The 25066-nt window shown below is 37.4% G+C and overlaps 1 protein-coding gene across 1 annotated transcript; it reads right to left on the bottom strand.

Moving 5' to 3' along the window:
• Positions 1-905: 905 nt before the first annotated feature.
• On the bottom strand, positions 906-25029 carry ZNF512 (zinc finger protein 512). Its single transcript, XM_083857208.1, has 14 exons — positions 24928-25029; positions 19648-19706; positions 16002-16210; positions 14518-14607; positions 11103-11186; positions 9709-9833; positions 9271-9357; positions 6936-7034; positions 6381-6548; positions 5605-5796; positions 4852-4953; positions 4175-4237; positions 3891-3989; positions 906-3446 (listed from the first exon to the last, which is right to left on the bottom strand). The coding sequence occupies exons 1-14, from the start codon at positions 24958-24960 to the stop codon at positions 3135-3137; spliced, it is 1722 nt and encodes a 573-aa protein (XP_083713334.1). The 5' UTR covers positions 24961-25029; the 3' UTR covers positions 906-3134.
• Positions 25030-25066: the final 37 nt, after the last annotated feature.

Raw genomic sequence — 25066 nt, 5'->3', positions numbered from 1 at the left:
CTGATGGAAATTACTGAATTATTAATGACTTTTAACAAATCTTGAAACAATCCTTGAGGATTATGAAAAAACCAAACAACCAAACAGCTCCTGAACTAAAATATAATCTCTCCTCCAAAAAACAAAACAAAACCAAAAAAACCCCAAAAAACCCCAAAAAACAAAAAAAAACCAAAACCAAACCAAACCAAACCAAAAAAACAAACAAAAAAACCCAAACCAAACCAAACCAAAAAAAAAACCAAAAACAAACAAACAAAAAAACAAATCCCAAAAAACAACAAAAAAAAAACCAACCAAAAAAACCCCCCAAAAAACAAACAAACAAAACCAACAAAAAAACCCCCCAAAAACCGCCAAAAACCAAAAAAAAACCCCCCAAAAAAACCAACCAAAAAAACCCCCCACCCCCCCAAAAAACAAAAAAAACCCAAAACAAAACCAAACAAAAAAAACCAAACAAAAAAAAACAACCAAAAAAACCCCCCAAAAACCCCGAAAACCAAAAAAACCCAAAAACAAAACAAAAAAACCCCCAAAAAACACCAACCAAAAAACCCCCCCAAAACCCCTCCAAAAAACCAAAAAAAACAAACCAAACCAAAACAAAACAAAAAACAACAAAAAACCCCCTCAAAAAACCCAAAAAAACCCCAAACCAAACCAAACCAAAAAACCCAACCAAAAAACCCCCCAAAAAACCCCAAAAAAACCCACTAAAAAAACCAACAACCCTCCAGGCTCCCAAAGCAAAACTCAAGTGTGTCAGTACTTAAAAAAATATGTGTGATGAGTGTAAGCACAGCTTAATCTGAGATCTGCCAGACACACCAAAAATTGACATTAAAAGGCATCGTAAGTAAGACCCAGCCAAGGTGGTTTCACAGAGAAGAGTTTTCTGTAAATATTATTCTTTAATTAATTACAAGTCCATTTAGGTAAAGGTAGCTGTTGACATCATAAATTTCTCTAAGGCCTTGCTCTTGGCCCCCACGTGTTATACAAGCATCAGTGGAACACATTAAATGCTTGATATTAAGTAATTGTAAATAAGGGTTTGTCCTAGAGAATCCCAGAGTCTGCAGCTATTTAACATCTTTATCAAGAAATGTTAATGAAATTATATAACAAATACAAAGAAAATCTGCAGATTAAAACCAAGCTTTCTGGAAAAGTCACTGTACAAAATATTGTTATTAAGGTCTTTGCTGGAGGAGTAGTTTTGTGAAATACACCACAAATGTTTCAGAATGTGCTGTCTGGCCTTAAACTCTGTGGAGTTTCTAGAAATAAAAGAGAGATGAGTTCTCAGAGGCATTTGCAGAATAACTGAAAAATGTGTCTAAGAGGGTAAAAGTGAATATTAATGGTGTAAGTGAGGGAGGTGAGGACAGAAAAGAGGTAGGTGAGAGCAGAGCAAGGTTATCATTGTATCTTACATAAAACCAGACTGTTACAGAATGCTGCAGCTGGTTCCTGGTTCATCTCTCTGGACTTTAAAAAAAAAAAAAAAAAGTGAAAAAATGCACCAATCGATGTACAACGTGTCAGCAAAGAACGATGCACAGCAGGAAAAAGAAAAAGAGCAAAAAAAGCCTCTCGTGACTGAGACTAACAAGCCTCTTTATCTCATACAGCAAATTATGTAATGGAGTTAATAATGACTACAAATATGCAGGAAGAAATTTCTGATACCATAAAGCTATTTCAGTTACCAGGACTCAGCAGAACGGGATGCAGAGGCTGAAATGAAAACAAATCCCAGTGAGAAAATACATAATTTTTTAGTACAGTGAATCACTGCAACAGGTACTGAGTGACTGGTTGGTCTCTTATCAATTCTGATTCCTTCAAAACTGGATCTCTTTCTAAATATGTACTTGTTCAAGTAAAATTGATAACAGCAAGGATCAGTTTGCTGGGGCAGTGGTCAAGCATTTTTCCAGGGCTTGTTGCACACAATATATAATATTTTCAATCCAAGCTGCCTGGTGGAACTGATTTTCTGGAGGAGAGGGATGTCATCCAGAACAAACTGGGGAATTCATGGATGGAGAACAGCCCTGGTGGACTGGGGATAAAAGAACTGGACATAACCTGGCCCAGAAACCACCAGTGCCCAGGGCTGCAGCTCCAGGAGTGTGGAGAGCAGGGGAGGGAGGTGATTTTTGCCTCTCTGGTAAATTCTTTGCTCTCAGTGAAGCTGTCTCAGCCTCATTGCAGCAGGAGGGAGGTGCTATGGGACAGATCTCTGTGCTCACAGCAGTGCCAATCCAGCAAACAATCTGCTGTAATGCTGATGGATTGTTAAAAAAAGGTTTTCTTCCCCATGCTGTGTTATGTGGAGGAGTATTTTACTGAATAACCACAAAAAAATATCCATGTCTAGAAAGCAGGTCTAGTTAGTAACTCATAAATGACAGGAAACTGGACTCTGGACTGAAAATTGAATATGAAAAACTTTCTTTAATTCCTGGGTTTATTGTACTGAGTGGGAAGGTGGTGAACATTTGCACTGTGGAGTTCTGAAGAGAAACTGAAAAGACAACTGGACAGCACCAATGCATGCAGGACAAACCCTGCAGGCAGGCTGGGGTGTGCAGTGTGAGGAGGGATGGCACCAAGAAAACACCAAACAGACAAGAAAACCACATTCTCACACCACATTCTGCACAGCACTGTTTTCTCATGATTAGTTTGTGTGCATTCTGTGCAAGAAAGGATTTCCCCCCTTTGAAGAGACTTAAACATTCTGTTAGTCAGTCCCTTAAGAGAAGAATTGTAAAAAAAAGAACCCCGATCTCACACATCAGAGGAAGATGACAAAACAGACACTTGCTGTACTGGAAATCACTAAACAAGCAACTAGTATGACCAAACTGAGACTGCAACCAGAGCAGGGATCACACTGTCAGTGCCACTGTCCAAAGGAATTCCACCAGCAGAAGCAACCTCTGCACCACAGCTTTGGTTTGTGTTCCTCACAAACTGACCAGATGCAGAAGTTTTCAGTATCAAAGCCACCCGCAGAATTGAGTCACAGTCCCAAAAGACATTCAGTTGCTTGGATTAGTGCTGTGGGTTATGAGCTTGACAGAAAAGTGGGGTTTGGAACTGAAAAGCCTTAGAATTAATTACTCCTTCTCCTCTTCCAGGGATTTGCTTCGGCCTCGCTTGCGGCTGGTTTTTGGGACTTCAGCTCTCTGTGCCCCCTCCTCACCACCTGCACTCTCCTTGTCCACTCGTCGTGGACGACCTCTCTTATTTCTCCTCACTTTTTCAGCTCCAGCAGGGGGGAGCTTCTTGGCAGAAAGAGTGCCAGCTCTCTTCTTTCTGCCCCTGGTCAAAGGACGTTTCTTCCGTTGCTTCTTCTGCTCTTCCCTTTGGCGAATTTTCATCAGCTTCTCGAAGCTTTTGGTGGTCGTTGTGTTCATATCAAACCAATCCTGTGGGTTTAGAAGGTGACAAGGTTGGTACTGATGGTGGTGGAAATGCCAAATAAAGCCTATCAGGGTTTATATCAATATAAGGTTGTGTTGTGGGACAAGGTTTCCCTGCAATGTGAGATCTGGAAAGGCAACTGCCTAATAATGTTCTTTGATGTGTCTCCTCAGGTGTCACTCTGTCTCAGAGGATTCAGATTTGATTTGACAAATTGAAGGCACAGGAAATGCTGCAGAGCTGGACAGAGCAGCAGCAGCTTGGGACAAGGCAAGTGACACGACAGAACACTCAGCTCCCCACACTAACAGGTAAGAGCAGCTGAGTTTAAGGACCCAACAGTGAGCAAGGAGAAAGTAAAACATGGCACACATCCGGTATTTTCTTTTTAAGACACTCTCCCCACTCCCAGCAGCCTGGGGTTTGAGGCTCCACTCTGCCTGCCTTACCTCAGCGTGCACAGAGTTGATGTGATACTTGACCCCACTCTCAGAAATGAACTCCTTCTCACACAGGAGACACTTGTATTTACCAGCCACAAAGTCTCCCTGGCGTCAAAACAAATAAACAAAAAAAAAATTTCATCAAGAGTTGCTGGACCAGGAGGCTGATAAACCTAGATATTTAATTTGAATTTTGCTCAGCTAGAACCCAGCAATAAAACCTAGAAACTCTCATCCATACCAGACAGCTTATCAGAGGGACAGGGGCTATAAAGAGGAAAATTACCAACCAAGGTACATGTGCCAAGGTGAGACTTGAGTCCTGAGACACTGCCATACACGGATTCACAACCCTGAAACAGTAAAAAAGAACAAATAAATGTGTGAACAACATCCTAGCAAGAAATCACTTCTTCCTGGATAATAAAGCATTGTCTGGAGGGCAGGCTCTGGAAAGGTTGCTCAGAGCTGTGCCTGCCCCACACCTGCAAATACCCAAGGCCAGGTTGAAAAGGGCTTAAAGCTTTCTAGAGCAATGAAGAAAATTAAAGTGCTGTGCCAGACAAAGTCTCATTACTCCTGTATTTCCACCTCTACTCCTTCCTTCTGTGATTAGATTTAGATAGAAAGGCAAGGAAAGTGTTATTTTTCCACTATTCAAACCTCCAAATGGACCAACTGCTCACCTGGATGAGAAAACTGTACCAGCCTGACACCAAATTACTGGTTCTCAAGTGTTTACAAATTCCCAAAAGGATCATCCCCAGGGATTTTTTGATGCAAAGGACTAAAGGAGCATCCCCAGCACTAAAAAGAGTCTTAATTACACTAAACAACCATAATGAGATAGAGCAGGATTTGTCTCTCCCACAAAGACCAACTGCAGTTTTAAGGCTGTGGGAAGCTGTTGGCTCATACAAACCCAAAATCTGTCCTCTCTGGAGCTTCAGAAACAGTTAAGGATTACCTGATTTGGGCAGTGGACTCTTCGGTACATCTTTATCTCTGTTTTCCACTTGCACAGCACATCTTGACTAAACGTGGGCAGTCCAGGACGAGTGTATTTCAGCTGGGACAAAGATGGAATTGAGAGCTGGAGGTAATGCTGGCTATGCAGAATTTCCTCTTCTAGGCTGAGACAGAAGTGCTATCTCTTCTCCTACTTTAACAGGCAAACTCCCAGTAATCAAATATTTTCCTGCCATCAACTCTTTAGAAACATAACTGAATCTGGAAAACCCCCACAATTTCAGAACCTGAAACTTCCCATTGCTTTGACTACAACAACTCCTCTAAATGTACCAACCCCACTGAAATCATAAAGCATCTTTTTCTCTTGGGTTTCACAGCCTAAAAGACTCTGCTGGAAACTCTAAAACACTGTGAAATACCACATGTATGGGAGATGAGAAGGATTGCTGAGGCCTCACAGCATGGCCAGGAGTGATCTTGAGCCTGTCAAATGTGAGCAATCATCAGAACTGGAACATGTTCCCTCTGCTCACTGAGAATTCCAGCAATAGGACTTTTCAATCAGAACAAAACACTCCCACTACAGCAATTGCTGCTGTAAAAATACTGTTAATCTAAGATGAGAGAGAGAGCAGAACGCAATCCCCCACACCACACACTGCTTTCCAAATGCCATAAACCAGTACAAGACTCATCAGATGTTGAGGTATAAACTTGAACCCTATAAAGCATTTTTAAGGCCTCGTACCTTCCGGTCATCTGGAATCAAGTCCTGCAGAACTTTTCTTTTGGGCCACTCTTTGGCCAGCTCTTCTCCTGCCAGCTCATGGAGATAGTAGATTGCCACTTTTGCAGATCTCCTCTGAACTCTGCCTGTGTTGTTTTGATCCCATTTCATTTCTTTCAGGTTCTCTGTTCTCTCCTCATGGAGGAAAGTGACCTGCAATGAAGGCCCCCCAAAAAAATGAGCCTCTTTCACTATTTCCTATTTCAGTTACACTAAATACTAGGAATCAATGTTTTGCCAAATCTCCCATAAATAGGCTGCAGCAGCTGTGGTTTACTGTCACAGACATAGGACAGAAATGCCTCCCAGACCCCCAGATCTGCTCACAGAGATCACAGCAATGAGGCTCAAGCAGAGAGCTTTATGCAGTTGTTAATCTTGAAAAGTATTCCATCATCTACTGTAAAACCCTCATGGACAACAAGACTGCCTGTTCTGCTCCAGTGTTGAGTCTTTTAAGAGCAAAGGAAAGCATCTCCCAAATTACATCAGCATCACTCATTCAGGGAGCAAAACTCAGCTCCTTTACTGCTGCCATGATGATTTACTATTAAAAAACCTCATCCTAGTCACAGACAAGCAACAGCTGCTGCTAGAAGGAAACCATCAAGGACAAAATAATCCGGGGGGAGGAAAAATGCAAAGATTTGTAGATCTGGAATTCCCCAAGAAAGCAGCAGACAAAAGGCTGCATGTGTTTCAAGCCTGAGTGGCTGAAGCCCCACCAGAGCACTCACCGGCCCGTGCTTGGATCGGAGGTGGTAGACAAGTCCTGCCTTTGATCTGTATGCTTTTCCACAGTGATGGCACTTCATGGCCATCTTTTCCAGCTCAGAAGCAGCTTTCCCACATTTTTTAATGTGATATAGGTATCCCATGATGCTGGTGAAGCTGCCTGTGCAGCCCTGTCAATAGAGAAGAAAAATACGTGGAAGAAAACTGTTCTTCGAGGGGTTACACAACCAGTGTGAACAGGATCCACAGTTTATTAATCAAAGGACTATCACTCATCCTCACAGAGCAGAAACAGGTAGGTAGAAAAATTAATGTTAGTCTATTCAGACAGACAAAATCTGCAACAAAGAATTGGCATTGAAATGACTATTAAAGGTCTCTTTTAACCCAAATTATTCTATGATTCTATACTACTCTGTCTTAAAAGCATAGTTGGGATCTCAAAACATAATCTTTGGCCAGCAGCAGAACATACTCAACAGCACTCTCATGTTTTATATTTCTGCATTCAGTGCTGTTTAACCCTTTTTTTTCATCTTTTGCACAGTGCAGCTTACCTCCCTTGTGCACTTTAGTTTCCCCATGCGCTTCAGGACCTTCCGAAGGCGCTCCCGCTCCAGCTGCTCGTCCAGTTCCTCTCCCTCCTTCACAATTGGCTGAAGAACAGCAGAGAGATGAATGAAAAACACAGGATTTACAGTTCCTCTCAAAGGGAATTTGCTACTCAATACACTGGGGGCAGGAAAGCTTCTAAAATGTTGCAATTTTTTCCGTGGATGGCAGGGAGAAGGAACTCTGCAGAGCTGAGATGCTCTAGAAACACGGGGGTTTATTATTCCAAGGGTGGTGGGTAAAGAGGGCTTTGCCTTCAGCCACCAGCCTGGGCTGGAGCAAAGCCCTAAAGAGAGAATGGGGAGAGAGAGAGAGAAGAGAGCTCAGGGGGAAAAACGGGGCAGGAGCAGGGGAAAAACGTGGGGAGAAAACAGGAGCAAGTGAGGTGAGAGAGAGGAGAGGGGATGGGCCAAGAGAGGTGAGGGAAGAGGGGTGAGAGGGCCAGAGGAGAGAGGTGAGGGCAAAAGGGAGGAGAGCCAGGACAAGAGAGGGGAGAAGAGGGGAAAAGAGAGGACAAGAGAGCGATCCTCTTGTTACAATCCATTATATCCTTTTTTCTGTTGAATATTCTAATTCACATTGACCAACCAGCGTGAGATACAAAACCTACAAACTTTGCATGCAGCCTGTAAGAACTACTGCATTACCATGTCATTTTATATTCTAAACTCTATAGACTCCTTTCTTATGCATTTGTTCCTGGATGTCTTTGCCAAGGTGGAAAGGCAACATTCTTGTCCTTTTGTCAGCTCATCCCCGTCTTCCTGCCTGCCATGCTCACATCTCCAAAATGGCTTTCATTCCTATTTCACTTACAGGTTTTACATCTACAGTATTTCTTGCCATGCAGTCATATCCATAAGTCCGTCCTGCCCCGTCTTTCCCAACACTAAAATAATTAAATCTCTGCAATTTATGATTTTACAGACATGTATTTACCGTAATGATCGCTTTTTGTATATCTGTGCCGGTTATGGCTGAAGTGACAATTGTTGTGGGAGTGTGTTTTGGATCTGGGTTGACAGCAGAGAGATGGTTTTTGCTGTTGCTGAGCAGCCCTTGGACAGTGCTAAAGGCTTTTCTCATACTGCCATCGAGTGGTCTGGGGGCGCACAAGCAGCTGGGAGGGGATTTATGTGGGACAGCTGATCCCAAATGATCACAAGGATATTCCAGACCATATAAAGCTGGGGGAAGGAGAAGGAAGGGGACAGAATTTGTTGTCCCAAAGCTACTGTTATGAGTGATGGAGCCCTGTGGTTCCTGGAGATGTCTGGACTTTCCTGTCCAGGTGGGGAATGAATTTCTTGTTTTGTTTTGTTTTGCTTCGGTGCTTCATCTATTGAACTCTTTATGAGTTTTCTCACTTTGATTGTCTCCCCTATCCTGAGAGAGTAAAGGGCTGCATGGAGCTTGGCTGCTGGCTGGGGTTAAACCAAGAGGAATTACCTTTAAAAGGAGTAAACTGACAAAAATGATGCATCTTAAACATTTATTGGTCCTACTAAAGTGAAGCAGACTGCTTGTAACAGTTATTCATCTGTGCTAAACTACAGCTCAAGTTCCTTATTCTGTCTCTGATGGTTATTGTTTATTTATTCATTCCTACTTTACCTAATTTTACACCTAGACTGAATAAAAATATAGAACTCAGTGACAGACCTAATCCTAATCCAGAACATAATTCCTGATCTGCATAATTTACTATTACAGCTGTAGGTTCAGAAACTGCACTACTGGGAATTGTGTGAAAAATTCAGAGTGAATTATCTGAACATTACACAAACTTCCAATGACCTTTTTTTTAAAAAGTTCTAATTCCTCACAACTACAACAGGAGGCATTGCCTTCTTTAAAGGAGGAAAAGAGATTGTAGTATCAGTACTAATCTAGTGTTAGATTAGTATTTTTACAGTAAAGAGAGATGAGAACTAATTGCTGCTTCTGCTATTTTCCCTCAAATCTAGTCTGCTCTGGATGCAGAAAAACCTCTTCCTTTCTAACAAAGGACTGAAAATTGCAGCCTGATCTTTTTCCTTCTGATTGGGAATGCCTTTTATGTGTGACTTATTACCAACCTAAATATAAATTCATCTCTCTTTCTATGATGTTGCATGTCTACCATCTCTGGTAACATTCTACTTTATTTTCAGATGTTAAATCTCACTGGAAAAATAATAGTTAAGACTAGATTTGAACAGCCACAATGCTTGAAAAAAACTGTTTCTGTGTGTACCAGGAAAGGACCAAAGCCTGTTCTGCCTGCAGAAGTTGTGTTACCTGATTGTTGTGGTCTGCCATGACATGGTATTTCATCCCTGCTAAAGATTTCAGCTGCTTCCCACAGTGATGACACGTGAACATTTCCTAGGAAAAAAAACCAACATTTAACTGGAAATAACCAAAAGTAGTGGAAAACTCTTTGGGGCAAAGGAGCAGGAGAGCAGAATGATTTATTTGGGGTTGGTAATTTGTCTTCTAAGAACAGATTTTATGGAGATTAAAACTTAGTGGAACAATGAAATAACTACACCCTTGTTCACTGCTCTAAATCTCCAGCAAAAAGCTGGGCAAGAAGCACCAACACTATTCTTATAAATGTACAAAGGACTGATGAGATGAAACTGGTTTTAAACACAACACAAAACAGGCAGGCTTTTTTTATCAGTTAAGCTGAAGAGGAATAACGAAACCATAGCTCAGCTCTTGTGTTCTTACCTTTCTGCAATTTACCATATGTTTCTTCAGGCCTTCTACAGTCTTCCTGACCACAGCCCGGCATGTTGGACAGGTAACTCTGCCTTTGTCCTGGATCTCTAAAGACCACTGCTCTTCTATACTACCTGTCAAAACACAATATTTAGAATACCAGTGCTAACACAAGATCTTTTTTATTTTCCTCCTTTGGGTGTGCACAGTGAAGTTTAAAAAGAAAAGGGTTACAAGCCACCAAACCTGTGTCCAGCTGTGCTTCAATAAATGTAGTTTATTTACAGCTTTTTGTCACACATCACTGCTTTTCAAAAAGCATTTTATAAAAGCTCTTTAAACTACAATTTTCTTCTAAGGAGTGTTCTTCTACTTGAGCAGTGGACATTCTTCCTTTGTTAATTACTTTAGTGTGCTGAGTAAACTTTTCTTTTGGCAAAAAGTGTTTTCACTTTTGTTGTCTTGGGTGTTGTTTGTCTGTGTGCTTGTTTTTTATTTTTTTTTTTTTTTTGTACTACTACATTTGTATTCTTAATATTCCTAGTAAAGAATTGTTATCCCTATTTCCAAATCTTTGCCTGAAATTGCAAATTTGTAATTGGGGAAGGAGGAGGGCTGGTTTATATTCTCCATTCCAAGGTAAACTCCAGATTTCCCTGGCAGATCTTCCCAAACCAAGAAATAATAAAAGCAGTCACAGACCAGTAACAGCCAGGGAAAAGCACCCTGTGTGCTCATGGATCTCCAGCTCCTGGCCTCTTTGTGAAATCCCAAGCAAAAATTTGAGATTTCAAGGCCAAAACCAGGATTTTTGGATGGAAAGTGGAGGGTACAACAAATTGACCAGATAAACTGGGCAGGAGCTTGAGGAAGGACTTAAAAAACAATGGGAGAACACAGTGGGAAGGTACAGCTTGAACAATCCAGTGGGTCTTTGAAGAACACAGAACTTTCCAGAATTAGGGGAAGGGATTAATATAGATTGACAACCAAACAAGTGGGGGAACTGGCAGGGGGTTGGTTCAGTAAGGAATTGGCACAGAACATTCTGGAATGTGGGGCAGGGTTTGGGGAGTAACTAACAAGGAAAGGGAGGAGATAAGATTGGGTGAAACCATCCATTTGAGGGTCAACCATTCAAAGAACTGCAATTTATTTTAGCAGGCTTTTTGTTCAGTTCAAGAAGTGATTCCCTCTTCATTATTACATTATGAAATTACAAGAATATGTGGAATTTCACTCAGGCAGTGTGCAGTGTCCTCAGCCAGTTCTTCTTTCTCAACAGTAAAGTTTCCACTGAATGGAAACACCAGAAACTCAGCTGTTGCTCTGATTTAAATCCTAGAATTGCATTTATCTTTTATCTGTTTCATAAACAATGTTTAGTTACTGCCTCCTCTTACCTCTGTCATAGGTTTCTGGCTCTTTGTGAGCACGGTGCTCTTTCGTTCTGGAGTTTTGTTTTGTTCCACTTTGATGTTTTTTCCCTGTTACAACACAAAGAAGACAAGCCAGAAGATTCAGTTCTGCTAGTTTTGTTACAATAAAAAGCAGATTTTTTTTTTTTTTTGCTAAAAGGCTGCTATTTAGTCTGCTGTCTCAAAGTTATTCAGAAATGTTCATTATTTTATTTTTTTTTAAGCAATGTCAAGATTATGTTTGCTACTCTCTTTCAAAATCTATTTATAGTGGCAGGCATTGGTCCCACCCAAATATTTGTAAGTTTTATACTTGTTCATACACAAAGCTCAGGCAATGGGAAGTCTTCACACTGAAATATCCTCTGTGCAGTTTGCCTGAGTCCATCTGATGCCAACCAAAATGGAGTCTCATTTCTCTACTCATTCCTGCCTTCTTTACACTAAAAACCTCTTTATTGTTTCAGTATGGGTTATGCTGTTTGCTCTCATCTCCCTGTCCTCTTCAGTTGTCCCACACATTTCCTGAATGGGCAGTGCCTACTCCTGGAAAAAGCATTCCATGGTGACCTTGCCTTAGAGCAAAAGAATTACTTTATGTGTCTAATTATTTCACAAATTCTACATTCCTGCTCAAACCTCAGTCTAACAATTTAAAAACAGCTGTGACACTGCTGGTCCATAGTCAGCTTTTGATTTTCTAGATCTTGAATCCTCTTCTGAAGCGTTGATTTCTGAGAGGCAGTTCTTTGTTTTTCTGCTGTGACAGTATTTCTTCCCAAACTATACAATCTTCGATTTTATATTGTTCTCTGTCCTATTTTTAAATTGTTGTCAAGACCACTTCAACTTTTAGCCTGCTCTCCAATACACTTGCTGTCACTTTCAGCTTTGTGCTGTCTACATCCTTCCAAGTCCTTGGTGACAAAAATAATAATTAGAATTGAATATAAGGATGGTGAACCATCTTTTTATATAGTCCTGTTTTACCAAGCTAGTGACCTCAGGGTGGAAGGCTATCAGGTCGATTTAAATATGATTTGCCCTGCATGAATCCATGTTGGTTAATTCAAATCCCCATCTTGTCCTTCATGTGTTTGGAAATGCTTTCCAGGATGATTCTCTCCATCATCTTCCCAGGGACTGAGGTGAGTGAGGTTGACTGGCCTGTAGTTCCCCAGATCTTCCTTCTTTTTGTCCTTGAAGATATGAGTGATATTTTCTCTCTTCCAACCTCCAGAAAGCTCTGCCAGTCGCCAAGACCTTTCAAAGATAATTGCTCCCAGTATCACATCTAAACCTGGTGCAACTTGAGGCCATTTCCCCTTGTCCTGTCCCTGTTCCCTGGGAGCAAAGCCCAACTCTCATCTGGCTGTCCCCTTCTGGCAGGGAGTTTTGGAGAGCCACAAGGTCCCCCCTGAGCCTCCTTTTCTCCAGGCTGAGCCCCTTTCCCAGCTCCCTCAGCCCCTCCTGGGGCTCCATTCCCTTCCCAGCTCCCTCAGCCTCTCCTGGGGCTCCATTCCCTTCCCCAGCTCCCTCAGCCTCTCCTGGGGCTCCAGACCCTTCCCCAGCTCCCTCAGCCCCTCCTGGGGCTCCATTCCCTTCCCCAGCTCCCTCAGCCCCTCCTGGGGCTCCATTCCCTTCCCAGCTCCCTCAGCCCCTCCTGGGGCTCCATTCCCTTCCCCAGCTCCATTCCCTGCAGGTCTCTCTTGTCAGGAGGAGCCCAGAGCTGCCCCCAGCACTGGAGGTGCCCCAGCAGTGCCAGCACAGGGGACAGGCACTGCCCTGGCCCTGCTGCCACCCCAGAACTGCCACTGGCCCCTGGGCACAGCTGGGCTTCTGTTGAGCCACTCTTGACCAACACTCAGAGAGCTTTTTCCAGCTCTTCTGCTTAATGGGGTTGTTGTGACACAAAGGCAGGACCTGGAACTTGATCTTGTTGATCCTCACACTGCTGGCCTTGGCACATCATTCCAGCCTGTCCTGTTTCCTCTGCAGAGCCTCCCTGCTCTCCATCCCATCCCACTTGGTGTCACTTACTGAAGATTGTACTCCATCTCCTCATCTAGATCATCAATAAAGATATTTAACTGGACTGGCCAAATGCTGGGCCCTGAGGAAGACCAGCCCTAGATGGATGTCACTCCATTCCTCATGGATGGCCTAGAGGCACAGCCATCCAGCCAATTTTCTACCCAGCAAAGAGTGCACCTGTCCAAGCCATGAGCATCCAGTTCCTCCAGAAGAATGATGTGGGAAATGGTGGCAGAAGGCTTTGCTAAAATCCAGGGAAATAACATCCACAGCTTTTCTTTAATCTGTTAAGTGCAGCACCTTGTTATAGAAGGATATCAGGTTAGTCAAGCAGTACCTAAATTCATTCTGCCTGGCCTTGATTACCATGTTGTCCTGTAAATGCCACACAATAGTACCCAAGATAATCTGCTGCATGACCTGCCCTGGCACTAAAGCCAGAGCAACATGTCTGTAGTTTCCTGGATCCTCCTTTGCCCCCTCACACCTTCCCACTTAACCAAGACTTAACTGGCAAATGATTTGGTAAATCCAGTTTGTTTAAGTGCTCTAAGCTTGACCTCTTTCATTGAGTGTAGGAGCTTCTTTGTTCCAAATTTTCCCCTCTGTCTGGTCTCAGGTTCCTGGGATTCCTGAAGGATTCCTTTAATTGATAAAGATCAAGTCACAGAAAACACTGAGTGCCTTTTTTGTGTCATTTGTCACCAGTTCCCCTGCTCTGATGAGCAGTGCACTCACACCTTCCCTGCTCTTTGCTGTTCATCTCTTCTTGTTGCTGTTCACATCCCTTGCCAGATTCAACTCCAGGCTGGATTTGGCTTTTCTGGTCTCATCTTTGCAAGACTGGACAGCAAATGTACATTTTTGTCTCATCTGCTCCTACTTTCACCACTTGTACACCTTTCTTTGCACTTAACTACAGACTGACAAACTTTTTGAAGGAATAAGAGACCTTTGATGTCAAGCATTTTTCCCCTCAGTCTTTGTGGCAAAAAAAAAGAAGCGTTTGGGGTTTGATTTCTTCTTAACAAACTCATATTGCTGTTATCAACTAATCAATCTCCAGATGTTTATAAGTAATGTGTCTCATTGTTTAGTCTATAATCTTTTGGGAAACTGAAATGATGCAGACTAGCCTATATTTCCCATTAATTCCTTTCCTCCCTCCCTTTATTGGACTTCTAAAACAGACTGAAATTAAATCACCTCTCACTGATGAAGCAAACACTAGTCAATGGTCTCCTAGAACAAAACATTCAGAATCAGAAATAGAATTTGAAGACTCCAGAAGATGTCATTTGGGCAGAGAAGTCTGAAGTACCTGGAGATTTAAAATTAGAAATCACAAGTTATTTGTATTAATTACCTGAAATCTTCCGCTTCTTCCTGGGAGAGTCTTTAACATCTTTGCCTTCCCTTTGCTCAGATTTCCTCTTGCCTTTCAAGAGCACTTCTCCTGATAAGTAAGAACAGATATGTTTCAGTCTTGGTATTCAGTGTGCATAACAGCTTTGAGTCTACTGCTGCCTCATCTTATCTTTGTATTCAATATTTAGTCAAAAAAAACCAACCCCAAAAGTAGTTCTTGTGAGGCATCTGGACACCAGTGGACCAGACACTGTTCTTTTTCAGCAACATTTAGGCACCTCATGGCCCACAATACTCTGATACAGCAGGTAAGGAATAAATAGTGCCTGGAAAAATAATCTTCAGGAAAAAGAGGCAGAAAGTGCTGGGTTATGTCATAGAAAACTCACCTGCACTCACACAAAAAGGAGCATAAAGAAACCCAAATAATAGCATGCCTGCCCTGAATATTTCCAAGTTTTATCTCCATGAATACAGATGAGCACAGAAGCACAATGGTAGGCAGGAAACACCAACTGGAGACTTTAGGAAACAGAGAATTTCCTCCTGGGAATTGAGGATTTAAGGATTTAAGGATGGAGGCTGTTGGTGCTGCTTGTGTGAATGCTGATCTGTTTGTTTATGTTTTATATCTGTGTTCCTACAGGAATATTTAATCTTGCTACTGACTGGACCTGGGGCTGTGGAGCTACAGCAATCTCATTTTTATCAAGATACTGAATTTGGGTTCCTCTCCCCACAATCCTAACTTAGAGGTAAGAAGGGAATACATTAAAGAAGACTGAAGTTTGGAAAACAGCTCCTAAGCCAGGAAATCTGAATGTTCCTACAACAACCTAAGCCCCACACCACTCAAAATCAGAAAACTCTAACTGACAAATGTGAGAAAATAAAAACATCCTTAAAAAATAATCATCTACCAACCACAAAAGCTGTGTCTAATCCCAAATATTGCTGAATGGTCCCCTTTGCCACATCTTTAGTGTTGATGGTTCTATTTTTAAAGATCTCACAAATGTGAGAAAATAAAAACATCCTTAAAAAATAATCATCTACCAACCACAAAAGCTGTGTCTAATCCCAAATATTGGTGATTGGTCCCCTTTGCCACATCTTTAGAGATGATGGTTCTATTTTTAAAGATCTTGAGTTCTATTTTTAAAGATCTTGAAGCTTATTTCTGATATGATCAGAACTTTTACTTTTACTTAATTCTACAGTGTAATTTTTACTTACCTCTTTTACAGACAGAACTGAGTTCAGCCACAGAATGATTATTTTAATAGACAAGCCACTCAAAAGGAACTGTGTAATGTCAGAGAATTGTACCTGAGTTTGTGCAGTGGTATAAATTAATTTCTTTCTATGAGCAGCACTAGCAAGTAATTTTGTAATTTTTGGCTGAATTGCAGCAAACTAATCTCTCATCGAAAAACCAGAGAGAAAATCAGTTTTGCCCTGGACCAAAGGGGAGATAAATACCTTTTTTTTCTGCAGATTTGTTGGCACTGTTCTTCATCCCTCTCATCTCTAACCAATAAGCAGGTCTGCGGATGGTCCGTTTGCTCCTGGGCTCTGCGCTCCCGTTCACTGGGGCCTCTGGTGAGGCAGAGGAAATGTTGGTGTCTGTGTCATCACTGTTATTGTTCACCTCTGGAACGGCAGCTTCCCCTTCCTCAGGCTGCTTAGACCTGGAAAAAAAATCAAATTGAATCCCCTCTGTATGTGGATGCACATCAGAATAAATAAATCACAGTAAATTTGACAGACGACCTTCCCAAATATCCTAAAAATTAATCTCGCTGTTCACTGAATCTCCTGAGTTTTGGGAACTGTGATAAAACATGCTCAGTGTTGTTTTTTTTTATTGATGTATCTTTTTAATAATGACATCAGTAAGCTCTCTAGAGGAACTAAAAAAATATTCTTCCTACCTCAAACTTTCAACTTCAAACTTTCAAACTTTCAACTTCAGAAGCGAGTGCAAGTGAGTCTTAGTTTAAAAATAAGCATTTAGTTTAAAAATAAGCATGAAAAATAAGTTTAAAAATAAGCATTTAGTTTAAAAATAAGCATGAAAAATAAGTTTAAAAATAAGCATTTAGTTTAAAAATAAGCATGAAAAATAAGTTTAAAAATAAGCATTTATTTATTGTTGGAATATAAGAATATTTCTGCAGCCCACCATTACAAAAGAGACATTTTCCATGTGGATGCACATCACAATAAATCAATCACAGTAAATTCGACTGTAAACTTCATTCCCACCTTCCCAAATATCCTAAAAATTATTCTCGCTGTTCACCGAATCTCTTGAGTGTTGGGAACTGTGATAAAACATCCTCAGTGTTGTTTTTTTTTTTTTTGGTGTATCTTTTTAATAATGACATCAGTAAACTCTCAAGAGGAACTGAAAAAAATATTCCTCCTACCTCAAACTTTCAACTTTTCAACTTCAGAAGCGAGTGCAAGTGAATCTTAGTTTAAAAATAAGCATTTAGTTTAAAAATAAGCATTAAAAATAAGTTTAAAAATAAGCATTTAGTTTAAAAATAAGCATGAAAAATAAGTTTAAAAATAAGCATTTAGTTTAAAAATAAGCATTAAAAATAAGTTTAAAAATAAGCATTTAGTTTAAAAATAAGCATGAAAAATAAGTTTAAAAATAAGCATTTAGTTTAAAAATAAGCATTAAAAATAAGTTTAAAAATAAGCATTTATTTATTGTTGGAATATAAGAATATTCCTGCAGCCCACCATTACAAAAGAGACATTTTCCATGTGGATGCACATCACAATAAATAAATCACGGTAAATTTGACTGTAAACTTCATTCTCACCTTCCCAAATATCCTAAAAATTATTCTTGCTGTTCACTGAATCTCTTGAGTTTTGGGAACTGTGATAAAACATCCTCAGTGTTGTTTTTTTTCAGTGTATCTTTTTAATAATGATAATAGTAAGATCTCAAGAGGAACTAAAAAAAAAATATTCCTCCTACCTTAAACTTTCAAACTTTCAACTTCAGAAGCGAGTGCAAGTGAGTCTTAGTTTAAAAATAAGCATTTAGTTTAAAAATAAGCATTAAAAATAAGTTTAAAAATAAGCATTTATTTATTGTTGGAATATAAGAATATTTCTGCAGCCCACCATTACAAAAGAGACATTTTCCATCCCACAAAGGGCAAAATCTCCTTCAATCTCTATTCCCAGAGTCAGGGCCAGCACTACACAATTAAAATTAAGAATTTTAACAAGTGAAGCCTTCAGCAATGAAGATAAACTTTTATTATATTCTAAAAATTACATTACATTAAGAATACTTTAGATTCATCAGCAGTACTTAATTTTCTTAATTTTTTTCCCTAGAGATCAGAGAGAATTTTGCTTCACTGTCCCAAAGTCTTTCTCTCAGACTTTGAAATATCTGGACATTTAAATTCCTGTAAACTGAATGAGGTGTCAAAAAAAAAAAAAACTCAGGATATTTATTCCCTGGGTAAATAACATTTATATAAAGAGAAAAGAAAGAACAGAAATATTTTGCAATGTATCCCTACAATTACCAAGTGAAGTAACCAGACTGATGGCCATTCTATTAATATTATTAATATTATTAGTATTATTAATATTATTAATACTATTAATACTCTGAGCTGTGGAGCTCACCCTTTAACACATCAATCCAGAAATTAATAATAAAGGGGCAGAAATTAATAATCCAGAAATTAATAACGGGGCAGAAATTAATAATCCAAAAATTAATAAGGGGGCAGAAATTAATAATCCAGAAATTAATAATAAAGGGGCAGAAATTAATAATCCAGAAATTAATAAGGGGGCAGAAATTAATAATAAAGGGGCAGAAATTAATAATCCAGAAATTAATAATAAAAGGGCAGAAATTAATAATCCAGAAATTAATAATAAAGGGACAGAAATTAATAATCCAGAAATAAATAAGGGGGCAGAAATTAATAATGCAGAAATTAATAATAAAGGGGCAGAAATTAATAATAAAGGGGCAGAAATTAATAATCCAGAAATTAATAACGGGGCAGAAATTAATAATCCAGAAATTAATAAAGGGGCAGAAATTAATAATCCAGAAATTAATAATAAAGGGGAAGAAATTAATAATCCAGAAATTAATAATAAGGGGGCAGAAATTAATAATCCAGAAATTAATAATAAAGGGGGCAGAAATTAATAATCCAGAAATTAATAATAAAGGGACAGAAATTAATAATCCAGAAATTAATAATAAAGGGGGCAGAAATTAATAATCCAGAAATTAATAAAGGGGCAGAAATTAATAATCCAGAAATTAATAATAAGGGGGCAGAAATTAATAATCCAGAAATTAATAATAAAGGGGCAGAAATTAATAATCCAGAAATTAATAACGGGGCAGAAATTAATAATCCAGAAATTAATAATAAAGGGGCAGAAATTATTAATCCAGAAATTAATAAGGGGGCAGAAATTAATAATCCAGAAATAAATAAGGGGGCAGAAATTAATAATGCAGAAATTAATAATAAAGGGGCAGAAATTAATAATCCAGAAATTAATAACGGGGCAGAAATTAATAATCCAGAAATTAATAATAAAGGGGAAGAAATTAATATTCCAGAAATTAATAATAAAGGGGCAGAAAATAATAATCCAGAAATTAATAATCTGGCATCAGGTCAGGTCATTACATACAATATTTCAGGAGGATTTCTCAAATTAAAATCTTTAAGCCCAAAATAAAAATTCACAAATAACCCAAAAATTATTTCAGAGCTCCATTTGGTCTTGGATTTAAAATATTTATCTTTACTATGTTAAAATCTTTAAAAAAAAATAAAAAAAAAAGAAAGGTAATACACAGTGAAATGTCAGAAAAGCACTTTTCCCACAAACTTATTGATTATTCATAATTATTGATATTCATAATCCATCAGTAAGTGAAGTCAGCTGAGATTCTCAACACACTAATTAAAATTGCTGCAACTCTTAAAATTCAGAATATTTATCAAAACTAGATTTTTTTTTCACTAAGATTCTTTCAGCTTTTTTTTTTTTTTTTTGCTCTCAATCAAACCAGAAAAAAAAAAATTAAAAAAAAAAAATCACATACTTTTTATTTCCCAAGGGTCTCTTGAGCTTTTGCTGTCTGTGATGTCCAGTCCTGGTGTCCTAATGAGGGAAAATAATTCACATTAGCAGCATAATTTGTTTTTTTTTGCTTATATTTGATGACAAATATTTTAGTTAGTAATTTACCAGTCTTTAAATAGCATTTATTTTTCCTCAATGAAAAAAAAAAATTTGCATAATTTTTGCATTTACCTTGCCTGGAATGTTGTCTCTAGTTTCCTTCATTCCTTTATTTTATATTTTATTTTATCACACCCAGATATTCACTTTATCTGTATCACATTATTTATTTTATCACATTTATATTTTCATTATTTAACAAAGATTTTTTTTGTCATTTATCACTTGCTGTGCTCTTATTAAGACACATAATTTAGCACAACTTTGTAAAAATAAATTTAAAAGTCAATATGAACAATTTATTTGCTGTGTGTTGTTCCTGCATTTTATTATAAATATTAGTCATGACTAAATGATATTTTTTGTTGGAAAAGTGATGAGAAAATAGAGCAGAAAATAAAAATCATTGCCCAGTGGGAGGATATATAAAATCAAAATTGTAACCTGGGGAACAAAGGTAGTGTTTTGGAATAGGAAGTGGCTAAGAAAATGGAAAGAAAAAAAATACACACAAAAAAAAAACCCCAAAGAAAAACAACAAAACAAAACAAAACCAAAACAAACAAAAAACCCCACAAAAAACCCCAAAACAACACAAAACAAACAAAAAAAAAAAAAAAAGAAAGAAAAAAAGGAAAACAACACAAAACAAAAAAAGAGAAGAAAAAAATAAAGATTTTAAAAAAGGAAAAAACCCACAAAAAACCCAACCAACCAACCAAAAAAAAAAAAAACAAATCAAACCAAACCAAACCAAAAAAACCACAAAAAAACCACAACCAACCAAAAAAAAAAAACCCCAAACAAAAAACCCCACAAAACCCCCCAAAAACAAAAAAAACAAATCAAAAAAACCCAACCAAAAAAAAAAAAAAAACCACCAAAAACAAAACAAAACAAAAGAAGTAATCAAAATCAAAAAAGAAAAAACAAAATCAAAACAAAACAAAAGAAAAAAAAAGGAAAACAAAACAAAAAAAGAGAGGAATAAAAAGAAAAAAAAAAGAAAAAAAAAGAAGAAAAAAAAGGAAAAACCCCCCAAAAAACTCCAACCAACCAACAAAAAAAAATAAAACCCAAAAAAACCCCCAAAAAACCCAACAATCAACCAAAAAAAAACCTCAAAAAAACCCCAACAAAAAAACCAAAAAAACAAAACACCAAACAAACAAAAAAACCCCAAACAAAATAAAATAATAATAAAAAACCCCAAACAAACAAACAAACAAAAAAACACCTGAGAGGAAAAAACCCAAAAAAATTCAACTAAACCAACCAACCAACCAACCAATAAAAAAAAAAAAAAAAAAAAAAAGAAATGATGGTTAAATTACCTGTCTTTTATATAGAAAAATGTGCTGCCCACTATCTATGGTGAGAGATAAACCACCAGCTAAAAAGTTCAGTAGCAGGCAGTGATAAATGAATAATGAATAATCAATAAATGAATGGTGAATCAATAATCAATAAATGAACGAAAATCAGAAATGTGTGGAAGCCTTGCCAGAAAAAAATCAGAGTGATGAGATTACAATGATAATTACAATAAAAATTTTGTGTAAGAGTAAAGATTAGTGTGAAGAACTTTGGTTAAGGATCTGCAGCAAAAAGGGAGAGTGAAAAATTATTTGTTGGGCTTTCTGAGAAGTTAATATGTCTGATATAGGATAATATAGTATATATTATATTATAATATATATATTATATTATACTATATATAGTATAATATATATACTATTATATAATATATACTATAATATATACTATACAATATATTTAATATATATTATATATATATTAAATATATAATATACTATTATATCTGATATGGTATATATTATATTATACTATATATAATATAATATAATATATAGTATAATATAATATAGTATAGTATAATATAGTATAATATAATATAATATAATATAATATAATATAATATAATATAATACGGTATAATATAATATCAGTATAGTACAGTATAACATATATATAATATAATTAATATAATATAAATATAATATAAATATAATATAAATAGTATAATATAATAATTTATAAATATATAATATATAAATAGTATAATATAATATAAATAATATAATACAGTATAATATACTAAAATATAATATAATATAACATAATATATGATACAATATATGATATAATGTAATATATAGTATGATATGATATAAAATAGAAGTTAATAACCAATTAAGAAGAAAACACCTACAGAAACTGGCATTTAAGTTTTATGTGTGGTTTTTTTTCATTTATACCCTTTACTTCCTACAGTATAATATAATATAATATAATATAATATAGTATAATATAATATAAGACACGATATGATATAATGTAATATATAGTATGATATGATATAATATAGAAATTAATAACCAATTATGAAGGAAACACCTACAGAAACTGGCATTTAAGTTCTATGTGTGTTTTTTTTTCATTTATACCGTTTACTTCCTACAGATTAATATAATATAATATAATATAATATAATATAATATAATATAATATAATATATATAGTATGATATGATATAATATAGAAGAACCAATTATGAAGCAAACACCGACAGAAATTGTTTAAGTGCTATGTGTGGTTTTTTTTCATTTATACAGTTTACTTCCTACAGTATAATATAATATAATATAATATAATATAATATAATATAATATAATATAAGATATTATATGATATAATGTAATACATAGTATGATATGACATAATATAGAAGTTAATAACCAATTATGAAGAAAACATCTACAGAAACTGGTGTTTAAGTGCTATGTGTGGGTATTTTTTCATTTATACCCTTTACTTCCTACGGTATAATATAATATAATACAATATAAGATATTATATAATGTAATATATAGTATGATATGACATAATATAGAAATTAATAACCAATTATAAAAGGAAACACCTACAGAAACTGGTGTTTAAGTGCTATGTGTGGTTTTTTTTTCATTTATACCATTTACTTCCTACAGTATAACATAATATAATATAATATAATATAATATAATATAATATAATATAATATAATATAATATATGATACAATATATGATATAATGTAATATATAGTATGATATGACATAATATAGAAATTAATAACCAATTATGAAGGAAACACCTACAGAAACTGGTGTTTAAGTTTTATGTGTGTTTTTTTTTCATTTATACCGTTTACTTCCTACAGCATAATATAATATAATATAATATAATATAATATAATATAATATAATATAATATAATATCATATCATATCATATCATATAATACAATATAATATAAGACACGATATGATATAATGTAATATATAGTATATTATGATATAATAAAGAAATTAATAACCAATTATGAAGGAAACACCTACAGAAACTGGTGTTTAAGTTTTATGTGTGTTTTTTTTCATTTATACCATTTACTTCCTACAGTATAAAATAATATAATATAATATAATATATGATATTATATAATGTAATATATAGTATGATATGATATAATATAGAAATTAATAACCAATTATGAAGCAAACACCTACAGAAACTGGTGTTTAAGTTCTGTGTGTGTTTTTTTTCATTTATTCCCTTTACTTCCTACAGTATAATATAATATAATATAATATAATATAATATAATATAAGACACAATATGATATAATGTAATATATAGTATATTATGATATAATATAGAAATTAATAACCAATTATGAAGCAAACACCTACAGAAACTGGCATTTAAGTTTTATGTGTGGGTTTTTTTTCATTTATACCCTTTACTTCCTACAGTATAATATAATATAATATAATATAATATAATATAATATAATATAATATATAGTATGATATGACATAATATAGAAATTAATAACCAATTATAAAGAAAACACCTACAGAAACTGGTGTTTAAGTTCTATGTGTGGTTTTTTTCCCATTTATTCCATTAACTTCCTATTTAAAGAACAGACACCTAACACATGCAGGAATCCATGCAGGAAAACCCAAAAGCTGAACACAAGGAAAACAAACAAACAAAAAAAATCCACTTTTCTTGCAGAGCTGAGAAAAAGTGAAAAAAGTGGCTTGAAAAAATGGAGAGTGGTGGATTCTTTCTGCTGCTGCTGGACTCTGGGCCATTCCAGTGAGCTGGAAATGGGCTGCCCTACATCATCCAGCCCCTAAATACAGCAAAAAACCACTGGAGTGACCAGGTTGATACAGAAAAGGTGATGGAAATGTCACAGCAGGGCCTGATTGTCCTCGGGAGGAGCGGGAAAGCTCAGAATCCTTTGGGGATCCTCCAAGGGAGGCCTTTAGGACAAAGCGAAAAACAGCGCCTTGTTCCTGCAGGATAAAACTGAGCTCGGCTCGAGGTTTTCAGGGCGGCCTTGGGGAGAAGAGGAGCCGCTCATTCCCGGGAGTGTTTCCCGTTTCTCCACCCGTTCAGGGCCGCTCATGGAGCCGGGCCTCACAACACAACACAACACAAACCCGGAGAAACCGGCTCGTTATCGCCATCCCGTTATCAGAGCCCATCTGGCTGGGTTTCCCGGTGAAAAGCCTGGCGGACACTCACCGAGGAGCCGCTCATCTCCGGGAGTGTTTCCCGCTCCTTCTCCTGTTCAGGGCCGCTCATGGAGCCGGGCCTCACAACACAACACAACATAAACCCAGAGAAAGCGGCTCGTTATCGCCATCCCGCTATCAGAGCTCATCTAGCTGGGTTTCCCGGTGAGAAGCTTGGCAGACACTCACCGAGGAGGAGCCGCTCATCCCCGGGAGTGTTTCCCGCTCATCCGCCCGTTCAGGGCCGGTCATGGAGCCGGGCCTCACAACACAACACAACCCCGGAGAAAGCGGCTCGTTATCGCCATCCCGCTATCAGAGCTCATCTAGCTGGGATTCCCGGTGAAAAAGCTTGGCGGACACTCACCGAGGAGGAGCCGCTCATCCCCGGGAGCGTTTCCCGCTCATCCGCCTGTTCAGGGCCGCTCATGGAGCCGGGCCTCACATCACAACACAACATAAACCCAGAGAAAGCGGCTCGTTATCGCCATCCCGCTATCAGAGCCCATCTGGCTGGGTTTTCCTGGTGAAAAGCCTGGCGAACACTCACCGAGGAGGAAGAACCACCACCGTCGTCCCGCATGGTGCCGGTGCCGCCGCCACGTCAGCGCCGCGCCTGCCCCGCCGTTTCCTCCCGGGCCTCACCGGCAGCACCACCGCTACACCCTGGAGGAAGCTCCACCGAGCAG

Source organism: Zosterops lateralis (assembly GCF_965231275.1).
Source record: "Zosterops lateralis genome assembly, chromosome: 3".
Lineage (NCBI taxonomy): Eukaryota > Metazoa > Chordata > Aves > Passeriformes > Zosteropidae > Zosterops > Zosterops lateralis.
The sequence above is the reverse complement of the archived record's forward strand: the minus strand, read 5'-3'. Positions and strand labels throughout refer to the sequence as shown.

Coding starts and splice junctions, on each gene's coding strand:
- ZNF512 (XM_083857208.1), bottom strand. CDS start 24,960: ATGCGGGACGACGGTGGTGGTTCTTCCTCCTCG. Junction 11,187..14,517: donor GAAGAAGCGGAAGATTTCAG/GTAATTAATACA, acceptor GTGTTGTAACAG/GGAAAAAACATCAAAGTGGA. Junction 4,954..5,604: donor TGATTCCAGATGACCGGAAG/GTACGAGGCCTT, acceptor TCTTTGTCCCAG/CTGAAATACACTCGTCCTGG.